The sequence below is a fragment of the Lepidochelys olivacea genome (assembly GCF_965140295.1).
Source record: "Lepidochelys olivacea isolate rLepOli2 genome assembly, chromosome: 16".
Lineage (NCBI taxonomy): Eukaryota > Metazoa > Chordata > Testudines > Cheloniidae > Lepidochelys > Lepidochelys olivacea.
In genome coordinates, this window is record NC_140426.1 from 8,458,814 (window position 1) to 8,480,991 (window position 22,178).

The 22,178-nt window shown below is 44.6% G+C and overlaps 1 protein-coding gene across 1 annotated transcript; it reads right to left on the reverse strand.

The window, feature by feature from the left end:
• Positions 1–3,130: 3,130 nt before the first annotated feature.
• On the reverse strand, positions 3,131–18,134 carry LOC311532217 (ficolin-2-like). The gene is made up of 10 exons (XM_084650496.1): positions 17,998–18,134; positions 16,245–16,358; positions 15,285–15,338; positions 14,986–15,021; positions 14,030–14,074; positions 13,109–13,144; positions 12,149–12,276; positions 11,019–11,148; positions 10,294–10,428; positions 3,131–3,507 (listed from the first exon to the last, which is right to left on the reverse strand). Exons 1-10 carry the CDS (start codon positions 18,077–18,079, stop codon positions 3,260–3,262), a joined length of 1,008 nt encoding a protein of 335 aa, XP_084506622.1. The 5' UTR covers positions 18,080–18,134; the 3' UTR covers positions 3,131–3,259.
• Positions 18,135–22,178: the final 4,044 nt, after the last annotated feature.

Below are 22,178 nucleotides of genomic sequence, written 5' to 3' on the forward strand. Positions count from 1 at the left end.
TTTTCACAGGAAGACTCCTCTGGCCTGTTTCATAATTGACCTACTCATAGGTAAGGTCTTAGGTTTTTCTCCTTTCAAGGTCATCTACAGCAGTGGATCTCAATCAGGGGGGAGGCTGCGAGCTGGTTTCAGGGGGTCCGCCAAGCCTGGCTGGCGTTAGACTCGTTAAGGCCCAGGGCAGAAAGCTGAAGCCTCACCATGGAGGACTGCAGCCCGGGGCCCTGAGCTCCAGCAGCTGGGGCTGAAGCCTGAGCAACTTAGTTTTGCGGTGCCCCTTGTGGCGTGGGTCCCCAGGCAATTGCCCTGCTTCCTGCCCCTTAATGCCAGCAGTAGATTTTATATGGAGAAAAGCAATTGTTGTGGTACAGGTGGGCCGTGGAGATTTTAAAGCATGTTGGGGAACCTCAGAAACCCTGATCTACAGGGTCTGTGGGTTTTATCTGATTTTAAGATCATCTATGGGAGCTTTTGCTGAGTTGGTTTGTCGTGCATCTGGTCTTCAGGTGTGCGAGTTTCAAGCAAAGTTTCTCTGGAAATATCATCAGCTACTAAAATCAGACCCGTATTTTTATTTATGACGTTCATTTTCAGACACCACCCAGTATGAGAATAACTAAGCTGGCAGTGTAGGCCTCAACGAAGTGTGTTTTTTGTGCTGCTTAATTTATCCTTCATTCTGGGGGGAATCCTTAAAAAAAAGAATGTGGATTTTTCCATGCAGAATCTAGCAGAGATCAGCAAAGCCTGAGTGGGGCCGGGGAGAGGCTGTAGCAGGCCGATACACACCTCTCAGTGGCCCACTGCTTGAGAAGGCTACAGACACAACACATCCCACCGGCTCTTCGGTCAGCACTGGTGCATGCCCAGAGGCTGTGGCCCCTGCAGGACGGGAAAGGAAACGTCTCCTAGCAGCAGCCAGTGCTGGGCAGGCTCAAACGCGGTGGAGTTTCAAAGGCATTGCAGGGCAGGTGGCCATGGGTCCCCTGGGAGCAGCGGCGATATGTAGGGCGCTCATGTGGGACCAAGTGCCCCCCTCCCCCGATTGGCCTGCTGAGTTGTGGGGCGGGGAGAGGGGCTCTGTCCTCCTGTTGCGCCTGCCCAGCCGGCACGCTTGGCCCCTGTCCCCGGCAGCAGGGCCCAGGCAGGGGGCAACCCACCTCTGCTGCCCGCTCCCCAGCCCAGCTCTCTCAGGCAGCCGCTGTGCTGCGTGGAACAGAGACCTGGAGCGGCCGGTTCCAGCCGGTGTGAGACGTGGCTCCATCCCGCTCTCCACTCGGCCCGGCTGCCGGAGACAGTGACTGATCATGCCTGGGCGGGGGGGGGGCACCGTGGGAGAAGGACAGAGCCTTTCCCCAGACCCCGGAGATAATATGGGGTGGGGAAAGCCTAGGCATAGGAAAGTGGGGGGTGGCTTGGGAGATACGTGGGGTGGTCACGTGCCCTCCCCTTTAGATTGTGCCCCCTCAGTATGGGGGAGAAGCAGGAGTCGTCTGTGCCTGGGAGCCCTATAAGAATTGGGGCTGACGGCCAGGGACGGGGTTAGACACGTGCAACCCGTGCAATGGCAGGAGCCCTGAGGCAGCCAAGGGGCCCCCTGCCATGGTGACTGCGTCGGGTGCTTGTGAAGGTGGGGTCAGGAATCGAGCGGGAGAAGGTAGACGACAGGGGCAGATGAATAGCTGGGGCAGGCTCAGGGCTGCTTGGCCGTACAACGTCTGCCCAGCGCAGGCCGCTGCTGTTGTTGGGGGCCTGCTGGAACCCCGAGGAAGAGCCGTGTGCTGAGCCCCACGGCCCACATTTGAATTTGCCCCGCGGGGTTGGGGACGGACTCCAAAAGGGTGGCTCTGCCGTGAAGTCTGATGAGTGGGACTGGCAATGGCAGAGCCTCCATTTTGGTTGGAGGCCCCACCGTCTTCCCCCGCTGCCTGCTAGGGCTCTGACTCCAGCTCCGCAGGCAGCAGCAGCTGTGGTTTGCGGCGCTGACTCCCGCGGTAGCAGGTCTGGCTTTGGCAGGAGCCGTGCTGATGGCTCTAGCAGCAGCAGCTCTGGTGCAGGGCGTGGACCTGGGTGGGGCGTTGGGATGGGCGGGGGAGCAGAGCAGGAGGTGCAGAAGCAGGGATGGGGGCTGTGGGGGGTGAGGGAAGAGAGAATGTGGGACTTGTGATGGCACATGGGGTCCACAATAAAAGCCTGCACCGAGGCCCTTCTTTTTCTTCCTCTGCCCCTGTCACAGGGAGAGGGAGATGGGGGGAGGGGGTGGGACTAGGGGTCCAGTCAGCATTTGCTGTTAAATTGTTAAATCTTCCACTGGGAATAATACCAGCATAAAGAGGGGAGATTATGGCCTGTTCTGCCTCACAAGGCACCATGGGCTGGGCGATGGGACTTTCTAGTGCAGGTTTAGCCTGAGATAGTCTCAGTGCTCTTCTATTTCCACCCTCACTCTATTTCGACATGACCCTTCTGCAGCTGCAACGCTGCTGGCAGAGGTAGCTCCCCTCTCTTGTACTCCCCAGGGTAGCCAGGCAAATAATGTCCCCTTCTGCCCAGGGCACGCTCTGCCCACAATGTTCACGATGCAGGGCCTGGCACATTTGGTCTTTAATGCTATTGAACTGTCTTGTGTGTACAAACAAATCTGAGACGTGGAACTCATTGAGCAGCCCTTGCTTTATTGACAGAGGGGAAGGTTCTCCAGAGGCAGACGCAGCATCTGAGGGTAATGAGTCCTGAACACCACAGGAAGAATTGCATGGCAGTGGTAGGAGCTGTGGTGGTGCTTCTGGTAATGGAATCAAGAGACAGCAGAGGCATGCAGGAGAGGAGACATAACCTAGACAGAGCTGGCAGACATTTCTCAAATTATGAGCTTTTCTGAGGACAAACAGCCTTTGAAAAAACATGAAAATGTTCATGAAATATCACTGATGTGGTTGTAATGTTTTGTGTGGCAGGAAAAAAATCATACTTTTTTAGTGCAAAAAAGCCAAAAGCAAAAATGGGTTAATTTAGAATCTTTTGAAATGAAAACAACTGAAAAATTCAATTTTTTCCCCACAAAGCTATTTTAATCTTTTTTTACCTGCTCTAGTCCTAGGGCACTGCGCTGGGTAAGTGTCTATGATGATGTCTGCCCCCTCGTGGCTGGTGCATAAAGAAAAGATCTTTAGTGTCATCTTCAGATTAATGTTTATTATGACAGGCCTATAACTGCTATATAAGAGCTCAGTATAATTATTATGGGTGCCTCCCTGATTGGCTACATGGGCCTGATTTTCATCTCTGCCGTCTTGTAGGAGTACCTGTCCCCTTTGGATGACATCCAGTTCACCCCATTAGCATAGCTTTCATGGGCTCCTTTCAGGTATAATCCGTTCAGGTTGGATGCATGACAGTCCTTGTACCACCAGGCCCCTTTAAAGGCTAGTGCGCAGTTACCTACAGACCAGTCGTTGTCATTGTCATGAGTTGAAAACATCATGCCGTTGTGCTCCGTTAAAGAATCCCCTGCGGAAACAATTGGGTTTATTTATTACATGTTTTTACAGAGACAAGGTGGGTGAGATATTCTCTTCTTGTTTGTTTTTTACATTTTTACAGTTCAGTTCCCACAGCCCAGCCTGGCAGTTCTGCAGTGGGGTTACTAAATTTCTCCCTTCTGAGGCAGCAGAAATCTCCCTGGGGTCAGGAGAGAGATTGCATTTCTATTTCCAGTACGGAACATTTTTCACCAGGCCATATTCGGAGTGTATCTCCACACAGGATCGGATAGGAAACTCTTCAACCTGTCATGACTTAACTCAAAGACCAAAGACAAAAAGATGCTGTTCAGGGAACTTCTTTTAGCTGATTATGCTGCCCTCATAGCCCATGATGAAGATCTATTACAAGAACTCATGGACCACCTTTCAAGTACCTGTCAGTCATTTGCTCTCACCATCAGCATCAAGAAAACAGTTGTATTAGGACAGAGGGTTCCACAAGATCCTTCAATCACCTTAAATGCAAACCAGCTAGAAGTAGTCCAAAAGGTTCAGCTATTTAGGTTCTACAGTGACCACCAACCTCTCACTGGATGAAGAACTAAATGTTCGCATTGGAAAGGCTGCCACCACCTTTAGCAGACTATCTAAAAGAACATGGAACAACTCAAAGCTGACCATCAAGACCAATATCTTTGAGAACTCATGGCGATCGGGTGAAGTCCTGGACGACTGGAAAAAGGCTAATGTAGTGCCCATCTTTAAAAAAGGGAAGAAGTTGGATCCTGGGAACTACAGGCCAGTCAGCCTCACCTCAGTCCCCGGAAAAATCATGGAGCAGGTCCTCAAGAAATCAATCCTGAAGCACTTACACGAGAGGAAAGTGATCAGGAACAGTCAGCATGGATTCACCAAGGGAAGGTCATGCCTGACTAATCTAATCACCTTCTATGATGAGATTACTGGTTCTGTGGATGAAGGGAAAGCAGTGGATGTATTGTTTCTTGACTTTAGCAAAGCTTTTGACACGGTCTCCCACAGTATTCTTGTCAGCAAGTTAAAGAAGTATGGGCTGGATGAATGCACCATAAGGTGGGTAGAAAGCTGGCTATATTGTCGGGCTCAATGGGTAGTGATCAATGGCTCCATGTCTAGATGGCAGCCGGTATCAAGTGGAGTGCCCCAAGGGTTGGTCCTGGGGCCAATTTTGTTCAATATCTTCATAAATGATCTGGAGGATGGTGTGGATTGCACTCTCAGCAAATTTGTGGATGATACTAAACTGGGAGGAGTGGTAGATAAGCTGGAGGGCAGGGATAGGATCCAGAGGGACCTAGACAAATTGGAGGATTGGGCCAAAAGAAATCTGATGAGGTTCAACAAGGATAAGTGCAGGGTCCTGCACTTAGGATGGAAGAATCCAATGCACCGCTACAGACTAGGAACCGAATGGCTCGGCAGCAGTTCTGCGGAAAAGGACCTAGGGGTGACAGTGGACGAGAAGCTGGGTATGAGTCAACAGTGTGCCCTTGTTGCCAAGAAGGCTAATGGCATTTTGGGATGTATAAGTAGGGGCATAGCCATCAGACCGATGGACGTGATCGTTCCCCTCTATTCGACATTGGTGAGGCCTCATCTGGAGTACTGTGTCCAGTTTTGGGCCCCACACTACAAGAAGGATGTGGAAAAATTGGAGAGTCCAGCGGAGGGCAACAAAAATGATTAGGGGTCTGGAACACATGACTTATGAGGAGAGGCTGAGGAGAGGCTGGGAACTGGGATTGTTTAGTCTGCAGAAGAGAAGAATGAGGGGGGATTTGATAGCGGCTTTCAACTACCAGAGAGGTGGTTCCAAAGAGGATGGTTCTAGACTATTCTCAGTGGTAGAAGATGACAGGACAAGGAGTAATGGTCTCAAGTTGCAGTGGCGGAGGTTTAGGTAGGATTATTAGGAAAAACTTTTTCACTAGGAGGGTGGTGAAACACTGGAATGCGTTACCTAGGGAGGTGGTAGAATCTCCTTCCTTAGAGGTTTTTAAGGTCAGGCTTGACAAAGCCCTGTCTGGGATGATTTAATTGGGTGTTGGTCCTGCTTTGAGCAGGGGGTTGGACTAGATGACCACCTGAGGTCCCATCCAACCCTGATATTCTACGATTCTATGATTCTATATGCTAGTATGCCAATCCTTCATCCTCAGCACTCTCATGTGTGGTGGGCAAATTTGAAGGGCAAATTTACCAAGTGTGACAGCCCTGCTCAAGCAAAGATGACTGCATTGGCTGGGCCATCTTAGTAGGTTGGAAAACAGATGCATACCCAAGGGAACAAGAACAACAGGACGTCCCAAGCTTCACTATAAAGACAAAGGCAAGCAAGAGATGAAAGAATTGATCCTGACCAATGGGAAATATTGGCAAGTGATCGTAACAAGTGGTGCCATCAGCTCCATCAGAGTATCAAAGTCCGTGACAGAACTGGCTCCTACAGCTTGAAGAGAAAAGAGCCCACAGGAAGCAAAGAGCTCCCAACCAAGATAGATATATTTGCAGCAACTGCCAAAGATCATGCAAATCTTGGATTGGAGCATTCAGTCACAGGAGACACTGCAAACCAACTACATCATACGCTGCAATTGCCACTGTCTGTCATAGATGAAAGGATGGCAAAAAATGATAGTCTGAGTTCAGTTACACCACTATAAGTCCGGAATAACTCATTGCAGTCAATGTGCTCAGTCCTGGGGTGTCCTGAAATCTGTTTACACCATTGTGATGGTATAATGTGAGCCCAATGTGCTCCTAACACTAATAGCTTAGCCGGGAGTCTGCTGAGGATTCAGGATCATAGATTCACAGAATCATTGAAATGTCGGGCTGGAAGGGACCTTGAGAAGTCATCTAGTGCAACCCCCTAGGCTGAGGCAGCCCCAAGTAAATCTAGACCATCCCTGACAGGTGTTTGCCCAACCTGTTCTTTAAAACTTCCAGTGATGCGGATTTCACAACCTCTGATGGAAGCTTATTCCAGAGCTTACCTACCCTTATACTTAGAAATGTATATCTAATATCTAACTTAGATCTCCTTATCATAGATTAAGCTGGTCACTTCTTGTCCTACCTTCAGTGGACATAGAGAACAATTGATCACAGTCCTCTTTATAACAGCTTTTAATGTATTTAAAGATTGTTTCCAGATTCCCCCCCTCAGTCTTGTTTTCTCAAGACTACACATCACCAGTTTTTTAACGTTTCCTCACAGGTCAGGTTTTCTAAACCTTTTATCATTTTTGTTGCTCTCCTCTGAACTCTCTTTAATTTGTCCACATCTTTCCTAAAGTGAGGTGCCCAGAATTGGACACTGTTCTCTGGCTGAGGCCTCACCAGTGCTGAGGAGAGCCGGACAATTACCTACTGTTTCTTACATGCCACACTCTTGTAAATACACCCCAGAATGGTATTAGCTTTTTGTGCAACTGCATCACATTGTTGTGCATTTGATTTGTCCTTCCTAAGTGAAAAGTGATTCACTTGTCTTTACTGAATTTCACCTTGTTGAATTCAGACCAATTCTTCAATTTGCCAAGATCATTTTGCATTCTAATTCTGTCCTCTAATGTGCTTGCAACCCCTCCCAGCTTGGTGCCATCTGCAGATTTTATAAGCATATTCTCCACTCAATTATCCAACTCATTAAGGAAAATATTGACTTCTACCAGACCCAGGACTGACCTCTGCAAAACCCCATTAGAACCTCCCAGTTTGACAGCAAACCATTGATAACTACTCTTTGAATAAAGTCTTTCAACCAGTTATGCACCCACCTTATGGTAATTTCATCCAGACTGCATTTCCCTCGTTTGCATTTTGAGAATGCCACGTGGGATTTTGTCAGAAATCTTACTAAAATCAAAATATATCATGTCTACTGCTTTCCCCTTATCCATTAAGCCAATAACCCTGTCAAAGAAGGAAATTAGGTTGGTTTGACATGATTTGTTCATGAGAAATCCATGCTGATTATTGCTAATTAATCCGATTGTCATAGAATCATAGAATCATAGAATCATAGAATATCAGGGTTGGAAGGGACCCCAGAAGGTCATCTAGTCCAACCCCCTGCTCAAAGCAGGACCAATTCCCAGTTAAATCATCCCAGCCAGGGCTTTGTCAAGCCTGACCTTAAAAACCTCTAAGGAAGGAGATTCTACCACCTCCCTAGGTAACGCATTCCAGTGTTTCACCACCCTCTTAGTGAAAAAGTTTTTCCTAATATCCAATCTAAACCTCCCCCACTGCAACTTGAGACCATTACTCTTCGTTCTGTCATCTGCTACCATTGAGAACAGTCTAGAGCCATCCTCTTTGGAACCCCCTTTCAGGTAGTTGAAAGCAGCTATCAAATCCCCCCTCATTCTTCTCTTCTGCAGGCTAAACAATCCCAGCTCCCTCAGCCTCTCCTCATAACTCATGTGTTCCAGTCCCCTAATCATTTTTGTTGCCCTTCGCTGGACTCTCTCCAATTTATCCACATCCTTCTTGAAGTGTGGGGCCCAAAACTGGACACAGTACTCCAGATGAGGCCTCACCAATGTCGAATAGAGGGGAACGATCACGTCCCTCGATCTGCTCGCTATGCCCCTACTTATACATCCCAAAATGCCATTGGCCTTCTTGGCAACAAGGGCACACTGCTGACTCATATCCAGCTTCTCGTCCACTGTCACCCCTAGGTCCTTTTCTGCAGAACTGCTGCCTAGCCATTCGGTCCCTAGTCTGTAGCTGTGCATTGGGTTCTTCCGTCCTAAGTGCAGGACCCTGCACTTATCCTTATTGAACCTCATCAGATTCCTTTTGGCCCAATCCTCCAATTTGTCTAGGTCCTTCTGTATCCTATCCCTCCCCTCCAGCGTATCTACCACTCCTCCCAGTTTAGATGTTTACAAAGATGTCCTCTAGATGTTTACAAATTGATTGTTTAATAATTTGAGTGAGTGTCTTTCCAGGTATCAAAGTTAGGCTGACTGGCCTACAGTTCCCGGGGTCCTGTTTGTTCCTCCTTTTAAAGATAGGTACTATGTTTGCCCTTCTCCAGTGCTCTGGGACCTCACCCATCCTCCAGGAGTTCTCCAGAAAATTATTCATGGTTCTGAGATTGTTTCAGCTAGCTCTTTTAGTCTTTTAGCTTTTTAGGATGATTTTCACCAGGGCCTCCTGACTTGAATACATCTAACTTATCTAAATATTGTTAACCTTTCCCCCATATTTGGGCTTGCATTCCTTCCCCCTTGTTTTTAATAGTGTGTTAAGTACCATCACCAATACCCTTTTTAGTGAAGATTGAAACACACTAGTCATGAAACACCTCCGCCTTCTTGATGTCCTCAGTTATTACCTCTCCATTCCTGCTAAGTAAGGAACTACACGTTCTTTCATCTTTCTCTTGCTGCTAATATATGTTAAGAACCTCTTCTTATGGCTTTTTCTGTTCCTTCCTAGGTGTAACTTATTTTGTGCCTTAATCTTTTTGATGTTGTCCTTACATGGGTATGCTACTCTTTTGTACTTCTCCTTCACACTTTGTCCATGTTTCCACTCCTTCCTTTCTTTAGAATAAAGACATCTGTGATTTCATGAACACTTTCACCCAAATTGTCTTCCACCTTCAGATTCACTACCATTTCCTTCCTGTTCATCAGAATTAAGTCTAAGATGGGTGGTCCCCCCCGGTTACTTCCTCCACAAAACGGTGTCCGCAATACATTCCAAGGACTTCCAAGAAGTTGCGTGTTTTTCTTTATTACTTTTCCAACAAACGTCTGTTAAGTTAAAGTCCCCCATTACTGTAGTACACCCATACCAAGAGGTCACTTCTATTTATTATCCTTTTTTTCTTTACCGAGAGACTATCAATTGGTCTGCCTCTCATCTACTCCTGCAGCAGAGAGCAAGTGTACATATTCTTGCTGTATAATTCAACACCTTCTCCCTCTTTACCTTGCCTGTCCCTCCTAAACAAGCTTTACCCCATTATACCAATATTCCAGTAATGAGACTCATCCCACCAAGTTTCTGTGATGCAACTTAAGAAGTAAATTTACAGTTATACTAATCCTTCCAGTTTATTCCCCATCCGCCTGGTATTTACATATAGGTATCTGAGATGTTGAATATATTCCTCTACTGGTTACCCACTTCTTCCTCCTCTGACCCTACATACCCCCTCCTCAAAAAAATCTAGCCCTCTGTTAAGGTGGCCCTTTTTTATGCTTAGCTGTTGGCTTTTGTCCCCTGCCCCTTTTAAACCTACTTAAAAGCCCTTCTCCCTAGGGGGCTTGTGGATGTGCCTTAGCAATCCTGCAGTGGTGTGTAGCAGACTCTGCATGCCACAGAATATTCCTGTCTCTGGTATCCGTGAGTCTGGATGAATAGTTTGCCTGAAATGGGGCTTATCTACCCATCCAGTGACTTGTACCAATCCTGGTGTGCCTACTTAGTTTAATTCAGATATTTCTTTGGGGCATTAAGCTCTAATTTAAGAAAGCAACCAGCAGTAGCTGTGCCTACCTCTGCTCGTTATTCTGCGTTCAATCCCTCACTAGGCAGGATATCCCTATTATACTATATGTTGTGTTGTCACTAGACCGTGTGTTTCTCCTCTAATAGTTCAGCAGGAGAATAACTGATGTTTCCTGACAGACATCACCTCCACAGATTACCTCGCCTTTTGCTTCTGCCATTGAATATTCTGCATCACTTTTACTTTACATTTTTCTATCTGCCACAAAGGGTAAAGAATGAGCTCAGAACATACCTGCAGTGCCATTCACAAAGGGTCCAATGATCAGTGTGTATTTCTCAGTCTCCCCTGAAACTCTGAACGATGAGAATGTAGCAAATTCATAGTTGTTGTCAAAATCTCTGAGATCGACGCGAAGCTCGTTGGGAACTTTAGAAAACAATTTGAAAGCAAAATGTTCAGCACCTTCCATTAGTGTTTATTACTGTTATTGAATGTTTTTATTGCAGAACCCTCAAAAGACTCTACGCTCAAATCAGGCTCCATTATGTTGGGACCAGTATGATCATCTAGTTTGAATTGCCTGCATCACACACATCACAGAATTTCACCCACTGATTCTTGCATCAAGCCAAATATATTCGTATCGACCTTTATGAATTTGATTTCCATCCACCAACATGACCTCGCTATTAAAAACCTGTTCCATGTTATGCTTTGCGAAGGTAGTTCAGAATCGATGACCTCATCCAGGCTGTAGTATCCCTTATTGCTGTACTGTGGGCGAACCACCCGAGGACAAAATGCTGCTCCAGGAATCATGACTGGATCCAGCCCATCTACAACAGCATTACTGGTTTCAATAGCTTTGTGTGGCAGGCCTGGCCTGTAAGGAACAGGAAGGGGTGTCTGCAGCGGAAGTGTTACCTCTATACCCTGTATCCATGGCTAAAGTGTGGGAATAAAACGTGGTGGAGAAGCTTGTTGTAAGGAAAAAAATGCATCAGTGATGTCTTTACCAAGGAATGATAACAGATGGATATTTTCGTTCCCCAGCCAGAATTCTGACAGCCGGCTGCCAAAACCTCTTTTGTATGAATACCAGTCACGGTAAAAATCCACAGAGCCATCCACCCGTCTCTGGAACACCTGCAGGGAAACAGGAGGTTCTCAGATGGGAAATCCCACATTGTTTTCCATCCTAGTAGAGCAGAAGAGCAGAAACTCTGAGACTGTAAATCATTGGATGAGATCACTGTAAATCATTGGTGGTCAGGTCTATTTCAGCTCAGGTGACTATTGCAGAGGGAGGCTTGTCTCAGAGGATCCTATTAACTCTTGGTAGCAACAGCACTAGGTTAAAGGATCACATGGTCCGAAATCTATAGCACTGGACTGGCAATCAGGAGGCCTGAGATCTATACCCAGTTGTGCCACTTGAGAAAGTCACAGCACCTCTGCTTTCTGTCCGGCCCTTTGTCTGCCTTGTCTGTGGAGACTGTGAGCTGCAAAGGACAGGGGCTGTCTCTCATTATGTGTGTTCAGCACTCAGCGCAATGGGACCCTGATCTTCATCGGATTCTCTAGGCACGACTGGGATATAAATAAGTGTAATTATAAATTAGAAGGTTTAAATGTGATGTGGTTCAAACCCCTTGCATGCTCAGCTCCCTAGAACGCTCTCTGCACTCGTACTCATAGGTTGCTGGAGCAAGAAAGCAGCGGATGCACTAGAAGAGGAAGGAAGAACAAATTCTGTTTCCGGAGTCTGGGCAGCTATTGAGGAGGCTCTGAGAGCCAGGCAGAGAATAGCCAGGAAAAGGGAAACCTGTGTCAGAGCAGCGACAAATGTCCCCTCAGATGGGGTCTTTTAGACTCTAAAGCTCCGGGTTCCCTCCATGGAACCGATTGTGATCACAACCAAGTTATCTCCACAACCAAGGACTAGAGAGGATTAGAAGGGTTCAGGAAGTGTCTGTGTTTTTATTTCAGCTAACTATGGGAAGCTAACAGCTTCAGAGCTTCTGTCCTCATGCTTTTCTGCTAGCTGCAACCCACTGGCTAAGGGCCACTTCCCATTCTTGGGACAGTAAACTGTTTGTTGTTCAAGAAAATATATCCAATGAGCTTCATTACGCTCTGTTCTTACAATCCATCCTCCGCCATCTGTGTCCATGTCACACAGCACGGTCATGGCTTTACAGTCATGTGGGTAGATGGTGTACCAACCACTCATGCGGATCCCTCCAGCTAACAGCTCCTTGCAGTTCTTTGCTCCTGGTTGAAAGAGAAATTGAAATATTTAAATTAGTTGTATAACTCTCCTTGGAGAAGGGATTCATAGGTTGCTATATGTTGCACTGAGGGCCAGATCAATTGCAGAATCAGGTAACTAGAAAATATTCTTTGAGCCACCATCTTCTCTCCTCCCCACTGTAGTGTTTGGGAATTGGGTAGTATCCCTTTAAATAGTTTGTGTTCCCTTTGTGTTCTATCTTTGGAAACCTACCACAGCAGCATCATATGTACCTAGCGAGGCTTTTCATGCTCTCTGTAGTTCGCAAAACAAATGATTTAGACTCCAGTGTGCCAGTCTGGTTTGTATTAACTTTGTTTGCAAGAGGAAAGGATGTAACCACCTGCCTAACCCCATCTGTTCTGTGTGAGAACAGCTCAACTTGAACAGGAGGGATTGGCTCAAAGCATCTTAAAAACTCATGGAAATTGAAACATGCACAAAGGTTTGTGTTGCAAGTCCCCATGCAGCATTTTGAAATCTCTCTGTGAGTGAGAAAGGCTTTGGGTTATCGTGTGACTTGGATGAGCATTCACCCCGAAAAAATATCACATACTCACAGGAATAGTCACATCAAACAGTTTGCAAGCGAACCCATTGGCTGAAATATATTTCTAGAAAAGATTCACTGGTCAAATGCTAACAGAAAACACCTTCATTTTAAAAGATCAAAGTCTCTTTGCTGATAGTTTGAGAACAGCAAATGGGGTAAATCACAGACGTATTTTTTTGAATTTGTCTATCTCTAATGGGTTTTGATGTTTGGGTCTCTAGATGGAATGAGATGACATTTAGTGATCATAAGAAACTCACCTTTCTTACACTTTCTGTCTTCCAGGTCTTCCTCCACTGAAAATAAACACAATAGAAAGTGAAATGGAAATAAACACAATAGAAAGTGGAATGGAACCAGAAAATGTTCCACTGTCTTTTAAACTATGTAATTGGCCAACAGTGACAGCTGGGTTAGCAAAGTACTCGTTATCTTGAAAATGCACTAGACAGGTTTTTAATTTTGAAAATCCAAGTGCTAATGGATTCACACACATCTCTGATCTGAGCCTTCCAGCCTTAACCATCAAGACAGCTCTCATTAGGTAGCTAATGCTATTTTATAACCCTCTCATGAAGCTCATACTTGCAGGGTTAAGAATTGGTCCTTAATAGACTAAGTTAATTGCTGGTCAGTTCATAGGAGCAATGCCCACAAAGTCAGGGGAGTTGCATGTGCTTACGCTTGCTGTGAACTTGACTCAATATTTTTTTAAAAAAAAAATTCCAAGTGACAATGGGAGAATAAGTTAAATAAAGTACTAGTAGAAAAAGGGTCGTTCCTTTAACTAGACATGTAAATAGGATCCATTTCTTGTGATTCATACTCCCCACTCCTGGTATGTGGGAAATATAAGGAGGGGTAGGAGAAAGTAACCTTCTCTAGGATACACCTCCAGATCTACAGATTTCACTTACATTTCAGCTGTTCTCTCTCATACCAAAGGTCATCTGGCTAGTGTTGTTCCAGATGTTACAACACATGGATGGCCACCTGTTTTTCTAGGCACAGCTATTTCTCTCTTTATAGAGCCCTAATATTACAGGAGGATCAGTGAGCTTGATATTGTGGACATGGTAACTATTCAAGAAACAAGTTTCTTCAGCCTCTTAATTTTTAGTGCTGCAAAAATGGAACTGAAATGATGTGTTCAGTATAAAGGAGAGTGCAGAGGGTCTCACCAAATGTTCCAGGGACTCCTGTAGCTCCCGGGTCTCCTTTTACTCCTAAAAAAAGAACCCAGAATTAAATCCTTGTTTTACCTTAAGTTCAGCTCCATAATTCACCATCTCACTATAGCAATCGCTTGGGTTTCATTGTGTGGAGGGGCTAGTTCAAGGCCTATGTATCAGCTACACTCCGCACAATCTGTTAAAGTTGGCATTTTGTGGGACTTAAGTGATGTATGTTGCCAACTCTCAGGATTTGGTCATGAGTCTCAAGATAATTATTGTTTTCCTTAAAGCCCCAGCTCCTCGGGTCCAGTGGATGTGACATGATTTCAGCCTTCGGTCTTAAAGAAAAAGTAAGTTTCTAGCCTTCAAAGCTACAGTGAAAGCTTCAAAATGTGACCCCCAGTGCCCCCTAAACACTCAAAAAGCAGAAGGCAAATAAAAAGAACACCAGATCTATTATTTTTACATAATCTCATTATTCTAAAACCCGTCTCCTAATTTTTGATGAACCTAACTTAAGTTTTTCAAAGATCTGGGGTTGGCAGAACTGCATTTATCTTGTCTTCTGCATTGGCTGAAATGAAATAGACTTAGGCTTTGTCTACACTGCAGTTGAGATCTATTTCCTGTGACTGCATTGGACCTCATGACATATCAGACATTATACTTAGAGTTGGGTGAAATTTTTCCAGCAAATATTTTATTCACAATTTTGAAATGTTCTCACTCTTCATTTCAGAACAACACCGTATTTTGTCATTTGGTTATTAATCAAAAAGGGGACATTCTTGTTTAACCAGAACCAATTTCATTTCAACTTTTTTGTTTGGCAAGAAGCTGGAAGGAAAAATTTTATAATGAAACGGGGCGGAGGGATTGTTGGTCCCAATTCCTCTATCACCGTGAATAGCACCATCAACTGCCCTGCTCTGCAGTGAGAAGAATCATCTGAGGTCTCTCACCTTTCATTCCAGGGTGGCCAGCAGGACCTCTTTTTCCTGATTGAACAAAAAAGAAGTAAGTAAAGACTGATCAGAGATAGCGAGATCTTGACACTGGATCAGAATTGAAGTTCTGTTACAATAATGAACCCTTTATTGTCAAATATAGAGTGAAGGGAAGTTATGGTGGTTTTTGGAGCCCAGATATTATAGGAATTGGTGTTTTATAACTAGCTCTAATTGATATTTGATTAAAAACTTATTTCCTGTTCTTAGGTCACCTATAGGAAAACACAGTTCTCTGCCCTTTGTTACTTTACCTTTTGGGCCAGTTTTCCCCTCCTTTCCGGGGATCCCCGGAGGTCCCCGTTCTCCTGCAAACACAGAAAACTGACTGAATATTTTCCAAGGTAGCGTAAATACTGAGTACATAATCCCCACCCACCACCCCAATCTGGAATTACAAGAACTCATCTGTGTCGAAATTCAAAGCCTGTATCTGCATCTGGCTCGTTGAGTCCCTGATCTCACATCATGATCCCCTAGCATGGACTCTCACATGGAGGCCCATTGAAGTCAAAGGGACAGGCACATCTTGCTGTTAGGTGAGAGCCAAAGCTGATAAAGAACCATTTTATACATGCTACCATTAAAAATGTCACAGCTCATGACAATAATCATGATTTCCTCTTCTCTAGCCCCTCTCATCCAAACTTCTCAGAGCGCTTTTCACAGATCAATGAAATGTGCCTCAGATAACCTCTGGGAGGTAAAGGACCATTATCGCCATTATATAGAGGAGAAAAATGAAGCTCAAAGAGAGTGACTTGACTAAGGTGAGCCAGTGAGCCAGTGACAGAGATGGGGAAAGAACCAGAAGACTTGGTTGCCAATCTGACACCCCAAAAGGGAACGGACAATATTTTAGAGCTTGGTTATTCTGAAGCTCCAATCCCTTGCCACAGGATATGGGAGATAGAGGGGAGGGATAGCTCAGTGGTTTGAGCATTGGCCTGCTAAACCCAGGGTTGTGAGGTCAATCCTTGAGGGGGCCATTTAGGGATCTGGGGCAAAAATTGGGGATTGGACCTGCTTTGAGTACGGGGTTGGACTAGATGATCTCCTGAGGTCCCTTCCAACCCTGATATTATGTGATTCTATGCCATGTGAGTTTCCTCATATCAGGGTTGAGGGGAATCTCCAAAGTCTGAGCATATTACAGAAGTAATTCCCATTTACATCAGCACCAGTCATGCCTTACTCAGTGCCCAGAAACATACCGCTCGTTCCTGCATTTCCTGGGTCTCCTTTGGGACCTGTAACACCTGGAATTCCAGGGCAGCCTTGGAGAATGGAGAGTTTCTTGGTACTGTTGAAACCCTCTAAGCTCACCGCTGGGGAAAGAAATTAACCCATAATCAATGATTGTTAGCTTCTCAGGATCTGAAACATTCTGCAGAAATCCAGGGGGATAAACCCACCAAATGACAGCCTAGATAGTTCCTTGGTTTTCTTTTCTCTCTTAGTGATAAATCCAACATTTTCTTCAGTTTTATGCATTTCAGAGACAATGCCCTAACATTAAAAGTTGGGGGTTATTATTATTAGCCTTTGTTTTAAGTTATAGTGGAAACAAAAGTTAAAAAGAAGTTATTTAATATTTGTATTAAAAGAAATCACTTCAGACTTAATTTTGATGTGCACATCCCTCTGCAGTGTTTCCAACCTGAACAGTGCAGCATTGTGTCAGTTCATGAGAATCTTTTAACGAAATTAACTACAGAGAAACAAAAGTGGAATGAAATGCAGAGGAGAAACAAATAGCTGCCGTTCAGTGAAGAAATTGTGCAAAAGTAACATAATTTAAAAAACAGTTGTTCTTACAAGCTCAGGTAATACATTTTAAAGAACTAAATATGTTTTTTAACCTAACAGTCCCCTCTCTATATTATACATATTGTGAGATTTAAAATTATTTACAGGGACATCAGTGGAGAAAAATAGGGACATACTTGTCAACTCCATTGAGCTCTATTGATGTGGAAATTTTTGAGGTAAACAAATTGTGGACATGGTTAATATTACCTGTGATAGAGGAACTCTACCTCATAATCTGGAACATTTGGACAACTGATTTTCAAAATCATCATGAACGTAAGGAGATGAAACGTGAAGGCAGTACTGCTCTGAAATAATACATTAATTTATGCGTAAGGTGGCAAAGCCTGTATTCAATCCTTGTTTAGCAAACCACCCATTTGCTTCAAAGAGACCATTTGCCTGAATGAGGTCTCCACAAATTTGACTAAATCTTGCATAAGGATCACAGGATTTCATGATGAACTAAAATAAACCTTCAAATGCTGCTGGATTCTCAACCCAAAGAACAGAAATGAATGTGTTGACATGGAAAGAGTTGTACAGTGGATTTGCGGTGATAGATACACAACCGTTGCAATTTTAAAAATAATCATCTTAATTTGGTAAAGGTGAATTTTATAAAGCAGAGGGATCTGAAATCATAGGCTCACTCTGAGCTTTGAAGATTGAGATTTTATTTTCCAGAATTTAGCTCATCTGCCTGTGTGGGTTAGTCAGTCACCAGATTAGAAAGGCTTTGGCCCCAATATCCAAAGGAGAAGGGAGCTTTAGACAGAGAGATTCCAGCAGCAACATAGGGAGGTTAGAAGATAGTGAATGAGCATGAGGGAGAAGAGGTCAAGTCAAATTTTGAAGAATCTCAAAGGAGACAAGAGACAACATTTTCACAACATGGTTTGCAAACACTGTCCTATTTTCTGAACACCTCTCGTCTGTGTTGTGCACTTCTAGAATATTGATTAATTTCTACAAAGGAATTTTGTACAAAGAAGCTGTTCTTTTTATCATTTTAAAAGCACCCTGAGTAGACAAAGCACTTTATAGACGTGTAGGACAACAAACATTCCTGAACAGTTCCCAGTTCTCCAGGGTCCAGGTTGGCAAGAGCCACAGTATGAAACGCTGTTGGGAACAGGATTGTCTTTCACTCACCTGGGCAGGTGTCCTGAGCCTGACAAACCGTTGCTGCTAGACAGAGTAAAGAGAGGAGAGTTTTCTGAGCAGCTCTCCCCATGGCTGGTGCTGGTCTCTGCAAGGACAGCTCCACTTGTCTTCTCACCACCTTCTCCACTTTAGTATTTCAGTCCCTTTAAGCCTTTTATATGCAATAATGACAGAGCCTAGAGCAAATAAAGTTCTCTGCCTCCGGTATCTCAGTGCCTCCTTCCCACTCTCCACATTCCAGCAGTTTCCACTGAGATTTTTTTGCTGCAGTGGTCACAACTGGAGCTGATTAAATGGCCTGATAGGAGACGTTCAATACTGGACTAGCAGCCGTTGCTTCCCCCGCACAGCAAATGCAGTATCGTGCAATGACGATTACTGAATGGAGCCAGTCTGAATCTTTCCTCACAAAGTTGATTCCTGTTTATGTGTCTTCTGAAATAGTAAAATAGGGTGCCAAATAATGAGCCAAAAGTGACTTTCTCCATCCTGTCGAAGCCCCCTGTTGGCTTCAGTGGGAACCTTTGGGAGAACAAGGAGAGCAGGATTGGGTGGATTTACTCGCCAACTGCTCTATTACTATTATGTGTGTGACAGTAGCCACAGGAGGCCTCGTGTCAGATTGGACCCCCCTGTGCTGAGTGCTGTGCAAACTCGTAGTAGGAGCCAGTAATGGAGGGATAGGTTCCAAGACCAGAAGTGACCATCGTGATCATCTCGTCTGACCTCCTGTATAATGCAGGCCACAGAACTTCCCCAAAATAATTCCTAGGGCAGAGCTTTTAGAAAAACACCCAGTCTTCATTTTAAAATGGTCAGTGATGGAGAATCTAGCACGACCCTTGGGAAATAGCTCCAGTGGTTAATCACACTCACCGTTAAATATTTACACTTTATTTCCAGTCTGAATGTGTCTAGCTTCAACTTCCAGCCATCTCTGCCCCAAAGACCTTACGATCTAAGCAGCCAAGACGAATGAAGGATGGGGGGAAATAATTATTATCCCGATTTTTGCAGTGTTATGTGTTCCTGTGTCATAGAACTAATAAATAATAATGATGCATGCTCAGGCCATATCTGCTGATATACTACTGCTGCATTTTTCTACATGTCCATGTGATTTTTCAGTGACTGCTGCATGGCAGACGCTCCAGATGGCAGATCACTGCTGAGGTTCATTTCTTTATGTGCACGTGTGTTTGCATGATTCCAGTCTGTACAGCAAGAAGGCAGCTGCTGTTCTGGCTGTGTGCAACAGATATTTCCTCTCTTTGCACTGGGGAAGCGGGATGACACTTCCCACTCTGGTATTGTGGTTTGTAATTGGAATCAGAGATCCAAAGCTGCAAAAGAGAAGATTGGACGATATGGATCTCACGTTGGATATAGCCGTTAAGACTGTGTCAGGCAGCAGAAATCATTCAACAGCATAAAAATAATAGAAGGAAAACAGAACAGACTGCCACACTGGATAGAGTGACGTGAGAGACAAAAAACCGGCAAGCAGCCAGTCAGTACAAAACAAACAACAGAGATGCATGGAAAATGCAAAACACAAGAGTTCGTACAAACTTCAAAGATTGCTCAAGATGTGGACAAAAAATGACCTCAACAATGCCCAGCTTTTGGTAAGTGCTGCAATATTTGTAAGAAATACAATCATTGTGCCAACGTCTGCAACCAGGTTCAGCAACTGCAGAAGAGGAAGTGAAGCCTGTGTGCTAACGCAAGTGATCCAGGCAGGGAGCACAGACAACAGCTCAGGAGTTCTATCTAGGAGCTGTATCTGAAGAGGAAGGAAGAAACGAATGGACAATTTCCTTAGACACTAATGAGACTCTTATAACCTACAAATTGTGCACTGATGTCAGGTAAATGTTGTTTCAGGTATTAGTGTCAAAAGGTTGGAAAAAACTCAGGGAACATGGTGAGCAAACTGGTCAAACTGAAAGCTTATAATGGGGGAACTCCTTCCTACTACAGGTACATGTGTACTAGCAGTGACAGTAAAAGATCAAACAGAATTGTTGGATTTTGAGATCGTGAAAAGGAATAAAGCACGTACATTGGATTTAAAAACATACCCAGCCCTTGGGCTGATTCAAAGAGTGCACGTGGGTGAGGACATAAGGGACACATTGTCCAGAACATTTGATAAAACTGTAATAGAAACAGAGGTGGAGTCAGACATAGTGCATGTCAGACGGATCAAAAAAGAATTGTCCAGCCTCAGACAGGAAGTGGAAAGAATTTGCTGAGGCTACAGCTAATGATGGTTCTTTACAGAGGGTATTAAGGCTATTAGTACAGGGTGGCCAGGACATTCCATACCATGTCCCTATTTACAGTTTAAAGCAGAACTATCTGTTATTGATGGCATGAGGCTTAGAGGAAGTAGGAGAGTAGATGTCACAAGCTGACATGCTGACTAGTATACAGGAAGGGTGCTGGGTATGGCAAAATGTAAATACAGAGCAGAGAGAGACTGTGTTGGCCACAAATGAACAATGATAGAGAAAACTGCTAAAACGTGTGAAACATGTCAAAAATACCAACTAAACAGAAAAAAGATCCTATGTTTCTACACAATGTTGAGTTAGGAGCATGGTATGAAATTGGCATGGATTTATTTACCTATGCTTGTAAAAGCTATGTTTTGATGGTGGATTGTTATTCTCTTTGGCTTCAGTGAGGATCCTGGTGTTAAACCGTGATCTTCCCACTTGCCATTACTGAGGGAATCCTGATTAGTTTTTGTTTTCCTCTGCTGACTAACATGCTTAAATTCAGCGGGTCACCACTTCTGATCTGAGGTCACAGTTGGATGGGGACCAGGGGGCAATTCTCATCTCTGATAATGTTCTGATAATGGAAATGAATTTAAATAATTGGCAAGAGAGTATGGGGTTAAGAATGGAACGTTGAGTCCCAGGTATCCTCAATTCAACAGTCTTGTAGAGAATGATGTGAAAATTGTTAAATGGCTTTTGGAAAAGGCCACTGCCACGGGTACAGATCCATATTTGACTATACTGAACTATAGAGCAGCACCAATGAAACATGGGCAGTCACCTGCAGAGAGACTGTTTGGCAGGATGCTGAAAACAAGACTCTGTAACTCAGTAGTGATCCCGAAAGGCAAAACTGACTTAGATGTCCATCTATAAAACGGGAAATAAGGCCAACCCGGGAATTACAGACCAGTCAGCTTAACTTCAGTTTCCAGAAAGATAATGAAGCAAATCTTTAAACAATCAATTTACGAACACAGAGAAGATAATAAGGTGATAAGTAACAGTCAGCATGGATTTGTCAAGAACAAATCATGTCATGCCAACCTAATAGCTTTCTTTGACAGGGTAACAAGCCTTGAGGATAAGGGAGAAGTGTTAGATGTGGTATATCTAGACTTTAGTTAGGCTTCTGATACCGTCCCGCATGACCTCCTACATGTTATGATGCCTCAGGCTGATTTGCTACTTTAAAAAAGTGCCAGGCAAATGAATAGTGTAAAAGCAGAGAGACACGCACTTTTGGGGAGTGTTGTTTTTAACATGCTGGAAGGACCATGGAAAACAGAAAGTATGAAAACCTGGATAAACAGCATAGCCCACTGCACAAAAAATGCAGCTTCAAGCATTTTCCCTTTAAACATTTACACTTGCCTTGTCTTGCTATCAATAGGTGAGTGGGGTGTGTGGCTTGTGGTCCCCAGTTATTCACACACTTATCCAGGGTCTCTCACCTTTCAATTCAGATCTCCCAGGATCACCTTTTTCTCTTGATCACAGAAAAAAAAATCAGACCTGTGGTATTTGTTGCTTTGAGTCTATGAGCTCAGTTCTCCTGTACAGGCAGTGCCCTGCTTTGAGGGCAGCATGGAGCCCAGCCCTGGTGGGAACTCCATGTACACCAGGGAAGTGCAGTGCCCCAGAGACCTTTAAAAGTCCACCTACTCTTCCACCATGAAGGTGACACAGCATATGCATATCCTCTGGCCAGTGTGGATGGGAGGGGAGGACACAGTCCCTGCCTGCCCTGGCCCTGTGCCGCTCCCGGAAGTGGCCAGCATGTCTCTGTGGCCCCAGGGTCTCCACCCGCTGCCGGAATGCAGTTCCGCAGCTTCCATTGTCCAGGAATTGCAGCCAATGGGAGCTGTGGGGGTGGTG

What these genes read in the sequence shown, in the direction of transcription:
- LOC311532217 (XM_084650496.1), bottom strand. Translation starts at nt 18,079, where the DNA reads ATGGGGAGAGCTGCTCAGAAAACTCTCCTCTCTTTACTCTGTCTAGCA. An exon ending in AGGAGTCCCTGGAACATTTG is followed by an intron (nt 13,145 to 14,029) that starts GTGAGACCCTCT and finishes GTTTATTTTCAG; the next exon opens with TGGAGGAAGACCTGGAAGAC. An exon ending in CTTTGTGAATGGCACTGCAG is followed by an intron (nt 3,508 to 10,293) that starts GTATGTTCTGAG and finishes TTGTTTCCGCAG; the next exon opens with GGGATTCTTTAACGGAGCAC.